At 49.4% G+C, this 22,674-nt stretch overlaps 1 protein-coding gene across 1 annotated transcript; it reads left to right on the top strand.

Moving 5' to 3' along the window:
- Positions 1–16,733: 16,733 nt before the first annotated feature.
- Positions 16,734–19,041, top strand: LOC123170877 (uncharacterized). The gene is made up of 4 exons (XM_044588605.1): positions 16,734–17,654; positions 17,708–17,796; positions 17,875–18,057; positions 18,153–19,041. The coding sequence occupies exons 1-4, from the start codon at positions 16,829–16,831 to the stop codon at positions 18,795–18,797; spliced, it is 1,743 nt and encodes a 580-aa protein (XP_044444540.1). The 5' UTR covers positions 16,734–16,828; the 3' UTR covers positions 18,798–19,041.
- Positions 19,042–22,674: the final 3,633 nt, after the last annotated feature.

A 22,674-nucleotide genomic window follows, 5' to 3' on the forward strand; every position in this document is an offset into this window, starting at 1 on the left:
TCTCTAAGCTCGACTTGAGGTTGGGTTACCACGAGATCCGTGTTCGCGAAGAGGATATCCCAAAGACCGCCTTCGTGAATCGCTATGGTTCATACGAGTACACCGTCATGTCTTTCGGTTTAACCAATGCTCCAGCCACCTTCTCTCGTCTGATGAACTATATATTCATGGATTACCTCGACAAGTTCGTCGTGGTTTATCTGGATGATATCCTGGTATTTTCCAAGAACGAAGAAGAACATGCTGAACATCTTCGACTTGTGCTGGAAAAGCTACGAGAGCATCAACTATATGCCAAGTTCTCCAAATGTGAATTCTGGCTACCCGAAGTAACCTATCTTGGGCATGTCATCTCTAAGGATGGTATTGCCGTCAACCCTGAACGAGTCCAGGCTATCCTTGATTGGACTCCTCCCAAGAACGTTAAGCAAGTCAGAAGTTTTCTCGGTCTCGCCAGCTATTGCCGTCGATTCGTCGAGAACTTCTCCAAGATCGCCAGGCCTCTGACTAACCTGTTGCATAAGGGCGTCAAGTTCCAATGGACAGACAAATGTCAGGAGAGTTTCCAGGCACTCAAAGACAAGTTGACTTCTGCCCCAGTTCTAGCTCCACCTGATACTAAGAAGGACTTCGTCATTTACTGCGACGCTTCCCGTCAAGGATTAGGCTGTGTCCTAATGCAAGACCGCAAAGTGATTGCTTATGCCTCTCGGCAATTGCGCCCTCACGAAGAGAACTACCCAGTTCACGACCTCGAACTTGCTGTTGTCATTCATGCGCTGAAGCAGTGGCGACATTACCTTCTTGGTAATCGTTGCGAGATCTTCACTGACCACCAAAGTCTGAAGTATCTGTTTACTCAGCCAGACCTGAACCTCCGTCAGCAGAGATGGATGGAGCTTGTTGCAGACTTTGACTTGGGTATTTCCTATACGCCAGGCAAGGCTAATGTAATGGCTGATGCCTTGAGCCGCAAGTCTTACTGCAACCACCTCCAGGTTCACAAAGTTCAGCCCTCGCTTGTTGAAGAATTCAGGAAGCTGAACCTCCATATTGTTCCTCCGGGTGCACTCGCTCCCCCTCCTAAGGAGTTTGGCAAGGTGAACCTCCACGTTGTTACCCAGGGTTCCCTCAATACCCTAGTTGCTAAACCAGATCTCATAGACAGCATCAAAAGGCTACAGAAGTATGACTCTGAAGCCCACAAGATTAAGCGCTACCTCGCAGAAGGAAGCCCTCATTCTTCACTATTGCTGAAGATGGCACCTTATACTTCAAGGGCCGCCTAGTGGTGCCATGTGCAGAGAAAAACCTGGATATGACACAGGAGGTTATGAAAGAAGCTCATGATACGCCTCTATGTATCCACCCTGGTAGTACAAAGATGTACCAAGACATCCGTCAGAGATTCTGGTGGTCTAATATGAAGCAAGACATTGCTCGTTATGTTGCTGAGTGTGACGTTTGCCGTCGTATCAAAGCAGAACATCAAAGGCCTGCTGGAACTCTGCAACCTATCTCTATTCCTGAATGGAAATGGGACCATGTTGAGATGGACTTCGTCACTGGATTTCCCAAATCACAGAAAGGTAATGATGCTATTCTTGTCGTCATTGACCGGCTTTCCAAAGTTGCACATTTTCTGGCGGTCAAAGAAACGATCACTGCTAGTCAGTTGGCAACGCTCTATATGTCCAGGATTGTTTCACTCCACGGTATTCCATTGGTTATCAGCTCAGACCGTGGTAGCTTATTCACTTCAAGATTCTAGGCAAGTTTCCAAGAAGCTATGGGAACTCATCTGTCATTCAGTACTGCATTTCATCCTCAGTCGCAAGGGCAGGTTGAACGCGTCAACCAAGTTCTCGAAGACATGCTTCGAGCTTGTTTTATTTCCTTCGGCAAGAAATGGGAGGAATCTCTCCCATATGCTGAGTTCTCTTATAATAATAGCTATCAAGCTAGTCTGAAGATGGCCCCCTTCGAAGTGTTATATGGACGAAAGTGCCGAACCCCTCTGAACTGGTCAGAAACTGGGGAACGTCCACTCTTTGGTCCGGATATTATCCAAGATGCCGAAGAACAAGTCCGCATTATCCGTGAGAATCTCAAGACTGCTCAGTCACGTCAGAAGAGTCAGTATGACCGTCATCATAAAGACATGGTCTATCAACCTGGCGAAAAGGCTTATCTTCGAGTCACACCTATGAAGGGTGCTCACCGCTTCGGGATCAAGGGCAAACTAGCTCCTCGCTATATTGGCCCATTCACTATTCTCGAAAGGCGTGAAAAAGTGGCATACCAACTGGAGCTTCCGCCGAACCTTTCTCAGGTTCACGATGTGTTCCATGTGTCACAGCTCCGCCGTTGCTTCAAGGACCCAATCCGAGCAGTGGATCATGAAGTGCTCGAATTGCAGCAGGACCTCTCCTATAAGGAGCATCCGGTCCGCATTCTCGACCAAGCCGAACGCCGCACACGTCAGAAGGCGATCAAGTTCCTCAAAGTCCAGTGGTCGCACCATTCTGAAGATGAAGCCACTTGGGAACAAGAGGATCGTCTGCGCGAAGAATACCCCGCACTGTTTCCTTCTACCTCCTAAATCTCGGGACGAGATTTCTTGTAGTGGAGGAGTTTTGTAACGCCCGGATAATCAAGCTACAGTAATCCCACGCTAATGGTGCCACATCACCACAGTTACTGTTGCTAATCTACCGTTAGGTCCAACCGTTTCAAAATTCAAATTTAAATTAATGTCGACAATAAAAGTTTTTCAAAATTTAAAACAAAAATGTTCGGGAGATGCCAAATAAGGCATATTTAATTATGGTGAAGTAAACACATTTTTAGAGAATGCCTAAATATTTTAAATTGAAATAAAACGGAAAAGAAAATAAATAAAAGAAAGAAAATACAAAAGAGAAAACAAAAAAGAAAAGAAAAGACAAAAGGCCCCCCTGGCCAACTGGGCCAACGGCCCAGCCGGCCAGCCCACTCGCCCAACCGGCCCCTCACCCCTGCTTAACCCCCCATCGTGGCAAACCCTAGATCGACCCCCCATCTCTCCCTCATTCCCCACCTCGCGCCGCACGCACACACACGCACACATCGTGCCGGGGAGAGGAGCTCCCCGCACCCAATCCCCTTGCCAGCCGGCGTCGGCGCCGCCCTTCCCGGACTCCTCCTCGCCCCTCCTTTCCCTCGCGCGATGCCCGGCTGAAGCCGCGGCCTCGCCTCGTCGTCGACCCGACGCCGTTCGCCATAGCTGCCACCCCGCCCCCGTCGTCGATCTACCTCGTCGGACCACCCCGAGCCCGCTGCCTGTCCCTACAGCATCGCTGTGAGCTCCGCCACCCCCCTGTGCCTTCCCGAGCTCGGATACGAGCTCCTGCATGTCCTCCCCCACCAGCCGTAGCTCCGGCCACCGCCCGCATCGCCACCCTGATGCCCCCCTCCGCCTTGACCTGCTGCCGAGCCGCACCGGCTCCGCCCAGCACTTCCACGGCTCGGCCCCCTCTCGCTGCCAAGCGAGGCCGCCGTCGCCTCAAGCCCTGCTCTCCATGGGCGACCTCCCCCCTCTCCGTCCACTGCGCTTCTCCGGCCTTCCCGCGGCTGCCCCCCTGCTCCGGCGCCGTCCTCGCCCGGCCGTGCCACCGTGCCTACCCTGCACCACGGCTCGCCGCTCGCCCCGCCTCCCCCCGTCGTGCCCCCCCTTTTGCCCCGCCGTGGCGTCGCCGCTGCCAGGCCGGCGCCGCGCCGACGTTTTCCCCCTCGCCGTGACCCCGACTGGCCACGTCCAGTTCGGGTGCCCGCACCCGCAGCGCCCGCTTCCCCTGTGCCCGTTAAGGCCCCCGTGGCCCTATGACATATGGGGCCCAGCCCACAGAACGAAAAAGAAAAAAATGATGATTAAAAAAATGAAAATAAAAATAATAAATTAATTAATAAAAATAAATAAATAAAGAAAATAAAAATAAATTTAATTAATTAATTAATTAACTAAATTAATTAATCCTGTTTAAATTAATCTAATTAGTTAGTTAGTTTAATTAAACAGCAGTTAGTTAGCTAACAGCCCTGACACGTGGGACCCACCTGTCAGGTTGACCAGGTCAACGGTCAACGTTGACTGCTGACGTCAGCATGACCTCATGCTGATGTCATAAATCCAAATTTCGAATTAAATTAAATAATTAATTAAATTCCAGAAATTAATAAATTCTTTTGAAAATCATATCTTTTAATCCGTAACTCGGATGGAAATACTTCGTACATGAAAGTTGCTGAGAACGACGAGACGAATCTGGATACGCAGCCCGTTCGTCCACCACACATCCCTAACCTATCGAACTCGCAACTTTCCCCCTCCGGTCCGTCTGTCCGAAAACGCAAAACATCGGGAATACTTTCCCGGATGTTCCCCCCCTTCGCCGGTACCACCTACTGTCGCGTTAGGACACACCTCGCACTGTTCATTGTCATGTCACGCATCGTCATGCTTATGTTTGCATTGTATTTACTGTTTCTTCCCCCCTCTTCTCTCCGGTAGACTACGAGACCGACACTGTTGCTGCCCAGTTCAACTACGGAGTTGACGACCCCTCCTACTTGCCAGAGCAACCAGGCAAGCCCCCCCTTGATCACCAGATATCGCCTATTCTTCTCTATACTGCTTGCATTAGAGTAGTGTAGCATGTTACTGCTTTCCGATATCCTATCCTGATGCATAGCCTATCCTTGCTACTACTGTTGTTACCTTTACCTGCAATCCTACATGCTTAGTATAGGATGCTAGTTTTCCATCAGTGGCCCTACATTCTTGTCCGTCTGCTGTGCTATACTATCGGGCCGTGATTACTTGGGCGGTGATCACGGGTATATACTTATATACTATATACATGACACATGTGATGACTAAAGTCGGGTCGGCTCGTAGGAGTACCCGCAAGTGGATCTTTGTGGCGGAGCGACAGGGCAGGTTGAGACCGCCTAGGTGAGAGGTGGGCCTGGCCCTGGACGGCGTCCGCGGTTACTTCGACATAACACGCTTAACGAGTTCTTGGTATTTGATCTGAGTCTGGCCATTTGGTCTATACGCACTAACCATCTACGCGGGAGTAGTTATGGGTATCCCGTCGTCGTGGTATCAGCCGAAGCCTTCGTGACGTCAGCAACTGAGTGGCGCGCGCCGCATTGGACCGTAAGCTCGCGCTTGTATTAAGGGGGCTAGGTCTGCTTCCGGCCGCGTACGCAACGTGCAAGTGTGCATAGGGCGATGTGCCCAGACCCCTGCGCGCATAGGGTTAGACCGGCGTCCTGACCTCTCTGTTGTGCTTAGGTGGGGCTGCGACGTGTTGATCTTCCGAGGCCGGGCATGACCCAGAAAAGTGTGTCCGGCGAAATGGGATCGAGCGTGTTGGGTTATGTGGTGCACCCCTGCAGGGAAGTTTATCTATTCGAATAGCCGTGTCCCTCGGTAAAAGGACGACCCGGAGTTGTACCTTGACCTTATGACAACTAGAACCGGATACTGAATAAAATACACCCTTCCAAGTGCCAGATACAACCCGGTGATCGCTCTCTAACAGGGCGACGAGGAGGGGATCGCCGGGTAGGATTATGCTATGCGATGCTACTTGGAGGACTTCAATCTACTCTCTTCTACAAGCTGCAAGATGGAGATGGCCAGAAGCGTAGTCTTCGACAGGACTAGCTATCCCCCTCTTATTCTGGCATTCTGCAGTTCAGTCCACTGATATGCTCCTTTACACATATACCCATGCATATGTAGTGTAACTCCTTGCTTGCGAGTACTTTAGATGAGTACTCACGGTTGCCTTTCTCCCTCTTTTTCCCCCTTTCCTTTCTACCTGGTTGTCGCAACCAGATGCTGGAGCCCAGGAGCCAGACGTCACCGTCGACGACGACTCCTACGACACTGGAGGTGCCTACTACTACGTGCAGGCCGTTGACGACGACCAGGAGTAGTTAGGAGGATCCCAGGCAGGAGGCCTGCGCCTCGTTCGATCTGTATCCCAGTTTGTGCTAGCCTTCTTAAGGCAAACTTGTTTAACTTATGTCTGTACTCAGATATTGTTGCTTCCGCTGACTCGTCTGTGATCGAGCACTTGTATTCGAGCCCTCGAGGCCCCTGGCTTGTATTATGATGCTTGTATGACTTATTTATGTTTTAGGGTTGTGTTGTGATATCTTCCCGTGAGTCCCTGACCGTGATCGTACACATTTGCGTGCATGATTAGTGTACGGTCAAATCGGGGGCGTCACAGTTCTCATGAGAAGACTCTTAAGAGTTTAAGAGTTTGATTTATTAATTCTCTACTAATATCATCTTGTTGGAACACCAGGTAGAAGACATGGACAACACAAACAGAAGCAAGCGTGGTGTCCTTGTTTATTTCCAACCGTTTCATTTCGTATTCTACATGGAGCTTACATCCTGCACAGGCCCGGTCCTGATGGGGGGGCAGGGGGGGCGGCCGCCCCGGGCCCCCGGAACGGAGGGGGCCCCACCCAGGGACGTACGTGATATATAGAGATATAGCCATATAGGCCTGCCGCTGCGTGCGTCTGCATGGACTGAAAAAACGCACTGCTTGGCCCAAGATTAGTACTATGTGAGGCTGGCCCAAGATGGAGTAATAATTACGCATGGCCGTCGATCATGGATCGAATCAACCTTCTTCGAGAGGCGCATCAGTTACGCACGCACGCGAGGCACGGTGTCGGCGGCCGCCGCCGCCGAACGCTCGGATGGCTTTTCGGCTCTTCGGCTCGAGACCGCGAGAGCCAGTTGAACGACGGCGGATGAGCGACGACCCTTGAGCATGAGCCATGCAATCGCTGCAACTTTAGCGGAGACGCCCCATCAACGATTGCAGAAGTAGATTCTAGATAAGGTACTGTGCCCTATTCCTTTTGCTTTTCCTATGATAATTATTACAAATTATAAATGATAATCAATATTCCCTATTTATTATTGTCATATGGCATTGATAATTCTTTGATTGGGCATGGTTACTGTAGATTTTAGAGGCATTGTCATTACCTCCCTCCGATCCAAAAAAAATGTAGTGGCTTTAGTTCAACTTTACTTCTAATTTGAACTAAAGTCATATGACACTCTTTTTTTTTGAATCGGAGGGAGTAAGATTTTTTGTCCAGTTAATATAGTAGTTTTTTTATAGCTCTGCACTAATTTTCAAATACTAGCGGCACTTCCATAGGGACCTTGATGTGACGCTTACGAAAAATATATAAATAAAGAATAATGTGGCATCTGTCTATGAGCCACTACGTACCTCAGGTTCTAATTGCAATGTATATATGCTTTCCCATTAAATTGATTGGATTGCATCTGTTCTTTGCAATGTCCTATGGAACACGGAGATGCTAGCACTAGTCTAGAAAATACACTAGTCCATGATTATGGTTAATTTGATAGCTCTTCCAATTCCGCATCCTAGTGTATACAATAATTTCATCGGGTATTGAAGGCGAGATTGAATATTGGGATCAACGGAAGCGGGAAAGACCTACAAAATCGATCCCTAAGGCAACGCTCTAAGGGGCCCCGAGCTCAAATTTCGCCCCGGGCCCCTAAAATCCTAGGACCGGCCCTGATCCTGCATATATGTAATCACAAATACTTTGTCATTCCTTACAAAGGAATGGGCATAACATTGTAAATGTCACAAAATGTGTGAAGTCAACCAAAACCTCTTTGAATTGTCTAAGGACGAGTGCATGAGTATCAATCCTAGGTGAGTGTATGCTTTTGGTGATAAGAATGGCATTCCTAAGTTGAAAAGTTAAGAAGAATACGCCAACTTGAAGAATCCATGACAAAAGATAGCGACAATGTCAACAGTTATATGTGCATTTTTTCTCTCGACACGTACGTGTGTTCACAAAAAGGCGCATACATTTTTTCTAGGAAGTCACAGACACATTACTACTTACAACACTGCTAAAATACTTTAACAACAATTCTGAGGGACTGGGCAAGGTCAAGAATAAAAATGAATAATGTTTTATTTAATATCCGAAAAAGCGGGTTTTCATGGGCGTGCATTAACATTTTGGGACAATTAATTTTATGCCCCTACTTGTGTCCCACTCGATTGTTTTGCCCCTAGTTTTCAAAAACCTTCGGTCCTGCCCAAGCCACTTTTCTCCTCTTATGCATTTGCCCTTTGACCGTCATTTTAAAAACTTTATATTAAATCAAAAAATGCAAAATAAGATATCAAAATGTTCAAATCAAATCACATATATGTGCATCACATCTGCATTCACGGCAAAAGTGTTGTTTAAACGTAATAAGTTTATTAATATTATTAATGTTATTAAACCTATAAATGTATGAACAACACTTTTGTCATGAGTGCAAATGATATGCACATATAGGTGATGTTTTTCTGAACATTTTGATATATTATTTTGCATTTTTCTGAGTTAACATGAATTTGTTATGAAGTTTTTAAACTGCCAGTCAAAGAGTCAAAGGGCAAATGCATAAGAGGAGCAAAGTGGCTTGGGCGGGACTGAGGGTTTTTGAAAACTAGGAACAAAACAACCAAGTTGGACACAATTAGGGGCATAAGATTAATCATCCCTAACATTTTCCCACAACCCTGGCATACAAGAGTATGCACAGTGTGTGCATCATGCGATAAAATGGCTGATACTCGGTTGCTTGAACTTGATTTATGTTTAATAAATTGATTATGTGCATCATGCAATGCAGAGAGGCCAGGGTCATTCCCTTTTGGTAAAAAGAAATACATATAGTGTAGGTGCTTGTAAATGTACCAAGGTTCCTTTACTTGTCATCATCACCCCTAGCCGTCCTTAATTTGGTTCTTCTTCAATCAACCAACTCATATGTTGTTTCATCGTTGGTTACACGCCAAATTTTGTAGTTGAGTACTTTACGACGTTTTTTTACGGTACTTAGATCAGTCGCATATGTTTAATCACACGCCAAATTTTGTTTAGGGTAGAACCGCTTACTTTATTATTCAACGAGAAAGTTTAACAGAAAATTTATAAGATCTGTCATGAGGTTCAGGAAGCCGCACATGGCGTCCCTCGTTCAGAGAGAAGGCGCTTAGCAAGATTATGGGCCTCCATGTACGAAAGAGGAGGGCACAAATCACCACAAGCCTAGTAGGCGTGCACAGGCCTCGTGCACAAGCACAATCTATTCTGGCAAACTCATGTATTTTGATTCTGCATAAGATTCACATAGTAAACACATTTCAACACCAGTTTATGTTTTCTTTCTTTTAAAACGTATACCAGTTTATAGTACAGTAGTAGTATGGTTTTGCTGTCCCGGTCCAGACCATTGGACAGCAGGCCAGTCCTCCGCCTCCGGGTCCGATCAACTCTTGTATATGTACGTGTACCATCGTCTCTCTTGGCGTACGCACGTCAGAGCCTGCGCACTACACAGACTGCTCATTTCCATTTTTGTGCAAAGCCCATTGTCATGGGCCACCAGGCCTAGACTGGCCGGCAGTAGCAGCTGGTCTGGACCGCGTGGGTCCTCCAGGCGACGTGTCAAGCACCCAGGCACCCAGCCTCTGTGCACTGTACCTTCTCTTTTTCAAGACGGACTCCATGATTGTTGCTATATTGCTGCTCACAGCCACACTCGGTCAGTAAACGCTAGGCACAATTTGTGCGAAAATGCATCTGATTTTCGTTTGTGTCACTTAAAATATTGGTAGCTAAATCTTTGACTTTTAATTTAAGCACCGACACGTAAAAATCACTCTAAGAAAGACACAACGTAATCGTAAATGGTTTCGTGTAAAAGAAAAGGGAATAATATATATGCGAGGGAGTGAGACCAGAGGCTATACAACAAATCACCTCTTTTGCATTTGCACTTGCACTTGCACTTGGTGAAAAGCAAACAAAAGCCAAAATTCTGTAACTCACATCGAATAGAAGGTGGGAATGAGACCAGTGCAGTGGAGCAACACTTCGTCACATTTATGTTGGAAACTCTTAATTTAAATCCATTCAACGAATCTGCTTCTGAAGAATTTTGTCACTGCATACAGTTTATTATTAGATTCTCGTGATCTCATAAATTCACCAACACTTCTCCAACATTTATTTACTTCTAAGGATCACCCGGCGAGTGGAAGAAGACTCGGGTCTACCTCTCTCTCAAAGTACATTATGAATACATATTCATGATGGATCTATTAATATTTGTTTGGTATTGTACATGTTCAATTTTTTTGTGATCTTGGTCAAACCTAACAAAGTTTGGCGTAAGGCAAAATGTACCGGGCTTCACCAGTTGGAAAGGGGGGAGCATTTTATAACAAACTTCATACGTATATGCTTCTACTCACAAGGTACATGAATGGATTTTTTTTACACTCCGTCCATTCAAAACATAAGGTGGATAACATAAATGAAGTTAACATCTATTTTGGCGACTAATAATTTATGATTACATGGGTTGGACTTGGACATGTAAGACATAAAATATAGCAAATTTTTCTTTGCAAAATTTGTAAGTCATATGCCATTTCACTAATATTGTAGACATATTATAATGTGCTGGAGGTTGTAATAAGTCCATCATACTTCATATTTTTTTGGAAATTAACGCGAAGCGGGGGGAGGGGGTGGGAGTACTAACATATTACATCTATGCATGATTTTATTATTCTAAAAATATTATCATGCAATACATAATAGTTTGAAAAGGGCAAGGAAGCCCAAGAATAGTTTTAGGGAGAACTGAAGAAGTGAGTAATTTACGTGGAAAAAACATTTTTGTTTACGAAGGAGAATGGATTTGAATTTTGTACATGTATATGTAGGGTGCATGAGATTTTTTTCTTTAAAAAAATGTGCAAATTAGATGGTCTATTACATAGTTTATTTTTTGCAGGAACTATTATATTGTTTTCTCCTGCACAAACAATAGGGTGTGGCGTTTCTGCACCCTATATAGTTTTCTCCTACACAAACAATAGGGTGCAGCGTTTCTGCACCCAAGCTTAGCTGAACCCGTCGATGAAAGGTAAATTAAAAAAAAACAAATAAAAAATTGTTTACGCATGAAATTTGAGAGAATCTTTTAGGTGTGTGCCAAATTTCAAGATATTTGAACATTTGAGGAGCTCATGGAAAAATAAAAGAATTTGTCTGTCAAAGTATCTTTCAAAACGTGCACTGTGTAGACCGGATTTTTTTTTTGCCACAAGCTCCTCAAATGTCTAAACACTTTGAAATTTTGCACCCACCTAGAAGATTCTCTTAACTTTCAGGGTGAAGAGCGAGCCTGACTTCATGGTGACGGTGAAAGGTGTTAGAGTAGTCATTATGGTATACGACTTCTAGTCCAAATCAGTTTTGTACCCCTACTCTAAGTTGGTTTGTACCCTCTTATATACTCTTGTATGCCGCACCAAATCATCAATAAGCAACAGTTTTATTCAGCTTTCATGGTATCAGATACCGGTCCCAGGGTTTAGGGTATGGCTCCGCCAACGCCACCGCCGCCGCCGCCGCCCGACTACTTCGAGCGCCGGGCCGCACTCATCGCCAAGGCTGCCAACGCCGCGGCCGCTTCTCTCTCGGCCCTCACCATAGCTCCACAAAACTACCCTGCACCCATCCTCGCCGCACCAATATCTCTTGCTGACACAATCTCCGACGTCAGCCCCTACATCCCCATAGTTCTTGATCTCGCCGCCCACAACTACTACCATTGGAGACATCTCTTCGATCTCCACCTCGGCCGCTGCAACCTGCGCTCGCATGTCGCCGCCAACTGTCTTCCCCGCCCCGACGATCCGCAATGGTTGAAAGACGATCTCGCGATCGTCCAGTGGTTCTACACCCGCATCACCACCGAGATCTTCAACATGCTCGATCACGACGGCGCCACCGCTGCCAACATCTGGCACTCCCTCCGTCAGCTCTTCCAAAGCAACACCGACGCTCGGAAAAACGCTCTCCACACCGAGCTTCGCAATATGGTGCAAGGAGACGCCCCGGTGAACCTGTTCTGCCAGCGCGTTAAGACCATTGGTGATGAGCTCCGCGAACTCGGCGATACAGTTAGCGACTCACAGCTAATCAATATCGTCGTCGTCGGCCTCAGCGAAGACTTTGACAAGCAAGCCTCGTTCATACCGATGATACGGCCCCCTCCTACCTTCGCTGAAGTTCGTTCCTTGCTACAACTCGCGGCGGAAACACAAGCTCGCAAGGACTCTCGCCCCAAGGTCTTTCATGCTGCGGCTCGTCCTCCTCTGTCGTCTACACCAGCGCCGCCTTCCAGGCCGGCTCCTGCCGCCGGGCCGTCCGCATCGTCATCTGTTCAACCGCCCCCAGGCTGGCGTCCTAGTCCGAACTACCGCGGCAAAAACCCTATCTACAGGCCGCCGTCGACTCGTTCGGTTCCGCCTACGACATCACCAGCACCGAGTCCTGCACCACCCACCAGTGCTCCATCTGCGGTTGCATGGCGGCCTCCTCATGATCCTTGGACGGGGCTTGTTCAAGCATGGCCCATGCCCTGGTCCGCTCCGTCCACCCTCGGTGCTCCGCCGGCATACTCAGGTGCCTGGCAACCCGGCCTTCGGCCGCCTACTGGTGCTCCCGGGGTTCTCAACCCCCGACAGCCGGCCAATGCCTATCACGCCGCCCCGACGTATGCTCCTTATGGTCATTACAGCACCGACGGCGGCGCCTACTACACACCTCAGCCGGCCCTGCTCCCGACGCCACCCCCACCACAGCCGGCCAATGCCTACTACACTCCCCAGCCGGCCCTACTGCCTTCACCATCGTATCCGCCGGCACTGCTTCCGACGCCACCCTCACCTGCGACGCCGAGCTGGGATCAAGCTGCCTTTCTCCAGGCCATGAATAACTTTGCTGCACAAGGAAACTCAGGTACGGATTGGATCTTTGATTCAGGGGCCTCTAGTCATATGTCTGCATCTAGTAATTGGTTATCTTCTTGCACTAAATCTCCTTTCCCTTCCATTATCCTTGGAGATGGATCATCTATTCCTATATATTGTGTTGGTCAGGCTCAACTTCCCTCTTCCACCAAACCTCTTTTACTTCGCGATGTTCTAGTTGCACCCGCCCTCATTAAAAATCTTATCTCTGTTCGCCAATTTACTTGCGACAATCTAGTTTCGGCTGAATTTGACCCTTTTGGTTTATCTGTGAAGGATTACCTGACCAAGGCCGAGATCGCTCGCTTCAATAGCTCCGGTGATCTTTATTCTCTTAATGGAGTTCCTGCCGCCACCCCTCCAACATCCATGCTGGCCTCCGTCGATCTCTGGCATCGTCGCTTGGGCCATCCCAACCCCGCCGTCTTAGCTTCTATGCTTAGTGAATTTACCATACCATGTAATAGGGACTCTCATAATTCTGTGTTTTGCGAGTCTTGTCAATTAGGCAAACATGTGCGTCTTCCCTTTAGTTCCTCTAGTTCTTGTAGCACTTATCCCTTTGAATTAATACATTGTGATTTATGGACCTCTCCCATTGCAAGTGTTTCGGGTTTTAAATACTACCTTGTTATCCTAGATGATTTCACCCACTTTGTCTGGACTTTTCCTCTACGCAACAAATCCGAGGTCCATTCTCTTTTCCTTAATTTTCAACGCTATGTGTCTGTTCACTTCTTCCTCCCAATTCGCTTTATCCAATGTGACAATGGTCGCGAGTTTGATAACATTAAAAATCGTACTTTCTTCTTACAACATGGCATCCTGCTTAGGTTCTCATGTCCCTACACCTCCCCTCAAAATGGTAAAGCAGAACGCTCTCTTCGCACCCTCAATGATATAGTTCGCACTCTCCTCATTCAATCATCTATGCCTCCCAAGTTTTGGGCTGAAGCCCTACACATGGCCACCTTCCTTCTAAATATTCGACCTTCTAAAACTAAACCCAACACTACTCCCTATTATTCCCTCTTTCTTTCCCACCCCGACTACTCCGCGGTTCGTGTTTTCGGCTGTCTCTGTTTTCCCAATGCCTACGCCACTTCTGCAAATAAATTGTCACCACGCTCTATCCCATGTGCTTTTCTCGGCTTCTCTGACGAGCACAAAGGCTATCGCTGTCTCGACCTTCACACCGGACACGTTCATGTCTCTCGTCATGTCACGTTTGCTGAGCACATTTTTCCTTTCTCACAACGCACTACTACACCATCCAACACCCCTAGCTCCGCAAACACCCCCTCTCCCCGTCCTTTCCAACTATATACTCCCCTACCTGCCGAACACAACTTATCACCACCACCATTAACACCCACCATAGCCAATCCCAACCATACACTCACCCCACCCGAGACGTCCCCAACACCCCCGACCCCTGCTCCCTCCCCAACACCCCCGGCCCCTACTCCCACTCCACCACCCAGCCCTCCACTCCTTCGTCCGACTCTTCCGCTGCGCCGGACTCACCAGTACCCACCTTACCCCCTCGTGCTATTCCTACAGCAGCCCCGATTAATGATCATCGCATGCGTACTAGGGCCAAATCAGGATTTCATCAACCCCAAGACCGCCTAAACCTTCATACCTCCGTATCTCTCACTTCTCTTCCAAAGAATTACAAAACTGCTCTACTTGATCCCAATTGGGCCGCTGCCATGCAAGAAGAATATAATGCTTTACTTCAAAACAACACCTGGCAACTTGTTCCTCGTCCTCCCAATACAAATATTGTTTCTGGCAAATGGATTTTTCGCCAAAAGTTCCACTCCGATGGGAGCCTCTCACGATATAAAGCCAGGTGGGTTTGTCGTGGCTTTTCTCAGCAACAAGGAATTGATTACGAAGAAACCTTCTCTCCTGTTGTTAAACCTAGCACCATTCGCACCGTTCTTAGTGTTGCTGTCTCCTCTTCATGGCCCATTCACCAACTTGATGTTAAAAATGCTTTCCTCCATGGTTCCCTTCAAGAAACTGTCTACTGCCAGCAACCTCTGGGTTTTGAAAATCCATCCTTTCCAACTCATGTATGTCTTCTTCAGAAATCTCTCTACGGTCTTAAACAGGCCCCACGAGCTTGGTTTCAACGCTTCTCCTCCTTCATTCAAACAATAGGCTTCACTCCATCTCTCTCCGACACCTCTCTTTTTGTGTATCATCAAACTTCTGACACTGCCTATTTACTTCTCTATGTAGATGATATCATTCTTACCGCCTCCTCTCAAAAGTTCTTAGATCATATTGTCTCTCTTCTTAGATCTGAATTTTCTATGACTGACCTAGGACTCCTTCATCATTTCTTAGGCATTGCTGTTGTTCGAGATTCCTCCAGCCTTTTTCTTTCCCAACGCCAGTATATTCTTGATCTTCTTAATCGTGCTGGTATGCTTGACTGTCAATCATCTCGCACTCCTGTCGATACTAGTTTTAAACTTTCGGCTACCGGTGAACCCTTTTCCGATCCTACTCTCTATCGTAGCCTAACAGGTGCTCTCCAATATCTCACCATTACTCGTCCTGAAATCTCTTTTGCTGTTCAACAAGCATGTCTCTATATGCATGATCCCCGGGTTCCTCACTATAATCATGTTAAACGCATTCTTCGGTATTTAAAAGGAACTCTCAATCATGGTCTCCACCTCAATAATTCTTCTCCAAACTCGCTTACCGCATACTCTGATGCAGACTGGGCTGGTTGTCCTGACACTCGAAGGTCCACTTCCGGTTTTTGTGTTTTTCTTGGTAACAATTTGATTTCTTGGTCTTCGAAAAGACAGGTTACAGTCTCACGTTCGTCGGCCGAGGCTGAGTATCGCGCTGTGGCACATGCCGTTGCAGATACAATCTGGATTCGGCAGTTACTCTCCGAGCTACACAGGCCTATTGAGCAGGCCACTATTGTCTACTGTGACAACATATCAGCAGTCTACATGACCAGCAATCCAGTTCAACACCGACGCACAAAGCATATTGAGATTGATATTCATTTTGTTCGTGAAAAGGTTGCTCTTGGTCAGGTTCGGGTGCTTCATGTTCCCTCTACGGCTCAGTTTGCTGACATTTTCACCAAGGCACTGCCTACTAAGCCGTTTCAAGATATCTGTTTCAGTCTCAACGTCGTCGAGCCTGCCGTTGATACTGCGGGGGGATGTTAGAGTAGTCATTATGGTATACGACTTCTAGTCCAAGTCAGTTTTGTACCCCTACCCCAAGTCGGTTTGTACCCTCTTATATACTCTTGTATGCCGCACCAAATCATCAATAAGCAACAGTTTTATTCAGCTTTCAAAAGGTATAAAACTTAACAAGCAGAATCATGATGAGGTGGCTAGCTGTAGCTGGGCACGCGGATTAACTCGAGGTCGCTGTTTCAAACCCAAGTTGTTGCATCAGCACGATATATGCTACAAGTTTTGTCACTAAAGTGACCATTTCCATCAAGTTTAAGAAGCATTGGTGTAATTGACTCTTTTTCTAATGATCTGATCCTGAAGCCAGCTCTATTAATGAAAACCAGGGTGACATATCACAAGAAAAGTTAGAACACATTTGCAAGTTTTTCATTCCTGCAAATGTTTGTTTTGCAAGTTTTAGGCAGCAAGTTTAAGAATCAGTGACAAAGAATGAAAGAAGTCTATAAACTAGGGGGAATCGGAAGGCACACGGCTTGCTCTAAAAACCCTTTGCTTTTTCGCACGACGACGAAAAATGAAGCCTCCACTTTCTTTCTTGCCGTCTTGATCGATCGGTAGCCACCCACCCTCCTACCAGCGCCGCCGCCCGCAGCACAAACCCCAGCCGCCATGCCATCCTCCTCCGGGACCTCGGAATCCTGGTCGCCGGACGACCACCTCGACGAACCCACCCGCGACCGAGCTCCCCGCACCGCCGACGCCGACGGAGGCGACGACGACCACGACGACGTCTCGGCCGAGCGGGTCACCTCGCGGCTGCGCAGGCCAGGAGCCCTGAAGGCCCTCTGCAAGAGGTACTCCATCCCCGACGGCTTCGCCCCGGTCCTCGCCGGCGACCGCTCCTCGTGCTCCACGCCGCCGCCGGGGTCCGTCTGCGTGTACCTCGACGCGCTGGACGCCGGGATGCGCCTGCCCCTCCACCCCTTCTTCGCCGCGGTGCTCAACCACTTCGGGCTCGCCCCGGGCCAGCTCTCGCCCAACGGCTGGCGCGCCATGGCGGGCTTCGTGGCCCTCTCCCGCTCCGCCGGCGTGGACCCGTCGCTCGCCGTGTTCCGGCACTTCTTCGCGCTCTGCCCGTTCCCGCCGCACGGCTTCTACACCCTCCGCGGCAAGGACGCCGACGGCCTGCTCTTCGCCCGGATTCGCGCCAAGTTTGTCAAGGGGTGGAAGGAGGATTTCTTCTTCCTGGAGTCGTCGGCGCCGTGGCCGTGCCCGGTGGAGTGGGGCGAGCCTTCCAGGTCCTCCACCTTCGATCCGTCGCTCACCGTGCAGGAGAAGGCCGTGGCGGACAGCCTGCTGCGTGCTCGAGGGAGTTCCCCGATCGACCTCTTCGCGTATCTCCACCACCGCAACATGGCCGCGGCCAACATCACCGGGGTGTCGTCTCCGCCGCCAACTCGTAAAGGTGAACCCTCCAGGCTCCAGCATTGCTCAAATTAGAGCAATTCAGGTTGTTTGTTGTGGATTGTATTGAACTGTGATTTGCAGCCGCGCCTGTGCATGTCGCCATGGAGGAAGCCGCGGCCGCGCGCGCGTCGGCAGGGAAGGTGACGGTGAAGAGCGAGCCTGGCTGCAAGGTGCCGCCTTGTGCGCCGTCGCCTGGGAAGAAGAGGAAGCTGCCGGAGGACCGTGCGGACGGCGAGAGCTCGGCGTAGTTCCCCTCTTGCCCGCCGGGCTTCTCCGCTCCCTGCAAGTCGCCGCCCACGACAAGCAAAGATGGTGACTGGAAGGCGGCGAGGCGGCTGCTGCAGGGCACCGTGACGCCGTCGCGGGAGCGCGAGCTCGCCGCGTCCAAGCCGGCCGACGTTGTCGCCTCAACCTACGTGTCACTGCTCCAGGTGAGCTCCTTGTTCCGTGTGCATCATTCTTGCATGATTTGTTGTTCTGGGTTGATCGATTGACATGGTGGCAATGGCATACATGCTGGGCGCAGACGGCGAACGAGGTGGCCTTCTCGCTGGGCTACGCTCTGGAGCTGGAGGACAAGCTGAGGGCGCGCGAGCGCAAGGCGGACGCGCTCCAGGGGGAGCTGCACAGGAAGCTGAAGGCGCGGGAGACCGAGGCGGAGGCGCTGCGGGCGGAGCTGCGCAGGGCCAAGGCCGAGCTCGACGAGACGACCAAGGCGGCGGTGGCGCGGGAGGAGCTGTGCAGGAAAACGAAGGCGCGGGAGCGCGACACCGCCGAGGCGGACGCGCTGCGGGCGGAGCTGCGCAAGGCGAAGGCCGTGCTCGCCGAGGCCAAGGCGGACGCGGGGATCGCGGCGGCGGCGGCGCGCGGGCTCAGGGAGGAGCTGGACAGGAAGCAGAAGGCGCGGGAGCGGGACGCCGGCGAGTCGGACGCGCTGCGGGCGGAGCTGCAACAGGCGAAGGCCGAGCTCGCCGCGACCAAGGCGGAGGCCGAGAGGGCGGCGGCGGCGCGGTGGTTCTGGGCGTCGAGCAGGGAGCACGCGCGCGCGCTGGCGGAGCGGGAGCTGCGGGGGTACGAGCGCGGCCTGGAGGACATGAGGCGCGCCGCGCTCCGTCGCTACCCGTACCTGGACCCGTCGCTGCTCTTCGTGCCGGTCCGCGGCCCCCCGTAGCGCAGCCGGCGACCGCCTGATCGCCATGCCTGCCCGATGCACACGTCGATCCATCTGCAATTATCTGCATGTTTCTGGGATGCGCTGCTGATCTTTCACCTCGGACTGTCTGGGACTGCATTTCCCACCTTCGTTTCAGAATTCAAATGGAACTACTTTGCGTGAGATGTTGCATCAGAGAATGAATATCTACATACTAGTAGATCGTTAGGGATATTACGATCCATAAAAAATGTTGAGAGACATTCTAATCTATGACTAGATTGTTCTGAGCTGTGATCTGAACTGGGTGTGTTTTGTTTGGCAATGTACTAGACCAAGTTTCTCAGAGGGTTTTCGTATGATTATGTTCCTTAACAAAAATTACAAGAACGCCCTACCCTCTACACGTCGTAAAGAAAATCTCGACGACAGACCAACAACATGGGCAGCTCTCCCCCAATTCACCTATTCTGCAACTTTCCCCAAATTTACCTACTCTGCACTGAAGAATTCTCTCCGCATTATTGCCATGTGTTGAAGTATAAATGCATAACCCATCTTTTCCCCCATCAGCTTAAGCTTTTGGGTATGGTTGGTGCGTGCAGTTCTACATGGCATGAGATACCATGTAAAAGGATTAGAGAGGGATTGGCATATTGCGAACGATGTATTATTGAGCCTCGAGCGCGAGTATGTATAGAGTACAAGATTTAGAAAGTACGAAGCCTTCTAGAGATAAGATGAAAATAATTGTATCTAATCCCGGGCAATCTCTAACACGGTGAATTCCAACAACGTATGAAGTATAAATGAGAAATTGATGAAGTAAATGCATCTCTCATTTTCTGGAATTACAGAATACATGTCAGTGCTAAACAAGGGAAACACATGAAGAATAGGTAATTTATAGGAGTAGTAAGTCAGTGACATATATAGGTCATTGGAACATAGGGGATGATGGCAGGTTAGCGACCAAAAATGCTACACCTACATATTGCTTTACGAAAAGGTACGTAAATCCTTTCATCCATAACTAATCAGCCCCCTGATTTTCACTGGTTGGGCCCCCCTCCCTTTTCTTTTCCAATCAAACGTTTCCACCTAAGCCTCTTTGGCTCATGGGTGTATATACACTTGATATGAGATTTTTTTTGTAATTACGAAAGAAGTCAAAAAATTCAGAAACTATTTTGAAAATAAACTTGACACTTTTTTGTACTCATATAAAAAGTTTCGCAAAGGAAAAACTCCCATTGACATCAGGGCAAACAAAAAATTCAAGGGCAAAAAGTGTGAATAGTAACTTGTATATAGTGTTGATTTTGTTTTTCTTCAGCAATAATACCATTAAAGTTATTCCTTGGTCAAACTTTTTATACGGGTACAAAAAAATGTCAAGTTTGTTTCAAAAATGATTTTGGAATTTTGATAATTACTATTTTTTTCATATAGGTTGTATATACACCCAAGAACTAAGCGTTCCTGTCCGCCTGCATCCCTCTAATGAGCGACCCAAATGCTACCAACCCTCCACCTCTGGGTCTCTTGCTGAACAACTCATCTAGGTGCATCATTTCATTCAAAATTGAAGCTCGAATCAAGTTTGAAGAAAAAAAGTTGTTGCAAAAATAGAAAGAGAGGCGATAAAACAAATTAACCTTTTTTACACCTACACTTGGCATAAATATTTTGCTGTGATACTCTCTATTGCATTATGTGTATGCAGGTCTTTTTCCCTTCAAAAGCCAAAACTATACTAGCTGAGAAACTCACTTGGAATACAAGGCGGACAGGTAGTCGAGCCATACCGCACCACCCTTTTACAGGCGAAGCCTTAATTTAGTTTCATTCAACAAGTTGTGTCAGATTGAGTGCAGATTTGTTCATGATGCAGATGATCTCGACAAAGACGAGAGCAACAGCAATGTCGCACGGTGATGGACGTTCTAAGGAAAGTCATACTTCTATTGGAGAGGAGGCCCGAAGCTGGACGCAAAGTCCAGAGCTGAGCAAAGCATCGCCGAAAAGCGACGACAATGATCGTGCGCGTGGAGGGGGTTGCGGCCTCCCAAAAAGCAGCCAGAACCAGTTACTGGACATCGATCACAAGAGTTGGTCGAAACGAAGTTCGATCTTGAGAATGATAATAGAGATGTTGGAGCTTAGTGACAGGATCCGTTCTATACGAAGTTGTACTAAACCAGCGATAAGTAATATGGATCGGAGGGAGTATCAAATATCCTAGCTAGTGAATGGCTTGTAAACTGAGATATTTTGTTTTGTGAAGAACTTCGTTTATTCAAAACTATGTAGTTATATCAGATGAAAATTAGGACGAAACCCCTTAAAAAAGTCTAAATTTGTGAATGCACCATGCTTCCATAGAAGTTTGTAAGTTTTGAGAATGGAATGACAGAGAGGAATTTATGCAAAAAATTAGATTCAGGCCTACATGGTAAAGCTGCACTTTCTTCACAAAAATGTCTAAATTTGTGAATGCTCCATGGTACCCCAAGGCGCACAGCTTTGCCCTAAAAACCCTTTGCTTTTCCGCACCACGACAAAAAAGAACACTCCACTTTCTTGCCGTCTTGATCCGCAGGCTCCCACCGTCCTCCCAGCGCCGCCGCAGCACACCCCCAGCCGCCATGGCGTCCTCCTGGACCTCGGCATCCTGGTCACCGGACGACCTCCTCGTCGAACCCTCCCGCGACCGAGCTCCCCGCACCAGCGCCGATGACGGAGGCGACGACGGCGACGTCTCGGTGCTACCCGAGCGGGTCATCTCGCGGCTGCGCAGCCAAGGCGCCCTGGAGAAGATCTGCAGGAAGTACTCCATCCCCGACGGCTTCGCCCCGGTCCTCGCTCGCGGCCTCTCCTCCTGGTCGCCGCCGCCGCCCGGCTCCGTCTGCGTGTACGTCGAGTCGCTGGACGCCGGGATGCGCCTGCCCCTCCACCGAGTGAATTGCAGAAAACATCGACATTTAAGGCTAGGTTTGCAGGAACCACAAGTCTACGGAATTGTGCTAAAATCCACTAATTTTTTTTTATTTTTTTGCAAAAAACACTAGTTGGCTGTTTTGGTCGTTTTGATGACGATTATGACCGATGGGTCCCGCTTTTGCCGACGTGGCGTAACGGTTCGCAGGCGACTCTGTTAGACTGAGGATTTTACACCAACACCCTTTTTGGAAATATTAAAAAGCAATCAAGCCCCTGTCTTCCATGGGCACCGGCGGGCCGGAGCTCTCAGGCGCCCTGCTGCCGGCCTGGCCTACGCACGCCGCCGCCCCTCCCTCCCCGGCTCCGACCTCCTCTCCCTTCCACACGCCCCTCCCTCTCCGGTCCGGCGGAATCCGGCCGGGAAAACGAGCCGCCGCCCCCCGTCGCCATGGCTGTGGACCTCGCCGTCGCGCCCATCCCTTTCAGCGCCCCAGACCTCGCGGAATTCGAACGCGTCCTAGGCTGGAGGTACACGCCGGCGCCCTCGCTGGCCACGGGCGGGCCAGCATCTGAGCTCAGTCGCCGGACACAGTTGCACGCGCAGCCGGAGTAGCAAGCCCAGCCGGACACCACCACCGCTGCGGGGCACACGGTCAACGGCAGCACGGAGGGGGACGGATGCGGACGTCTGTGCCGCCCCTGCCCACGAGGTCGAGCGAGCTCAACGGTCGGGCCCCCGACCGGGCCCTCGCCGGATTCTTTGCTGGGAGCGATGGTCTTGCTTGGTGACGGTGGCGGCCCGATGCTTGGCGACGGTGGTGGTTCGACGTGGCAGGATCCTGCTTGGGGACGGCGGAAGACCGAGGACGGAGGGGCGACAGGCCAGGGAGGGAGGCGCAGCGACGTGAGCAGCGGCGGCAGGCCGGGCAAGAGGGTCGGCGAGGCTAGTGGC

This window comes from Triticum aestivum, chromosome 7D (assembly GCF_018294505.1).
Source record: "Triticum aestivum cultivar Chinese Spring chromosome 7D, IWGSC CS RefSeq v2.1, whole genome shotgun sequence".
NCBI lineage: Eukaryota > Viridiplantae > Streptophyta > Magnoliopsida > Poales > Poaceae > Triticum > Triticum aestivum.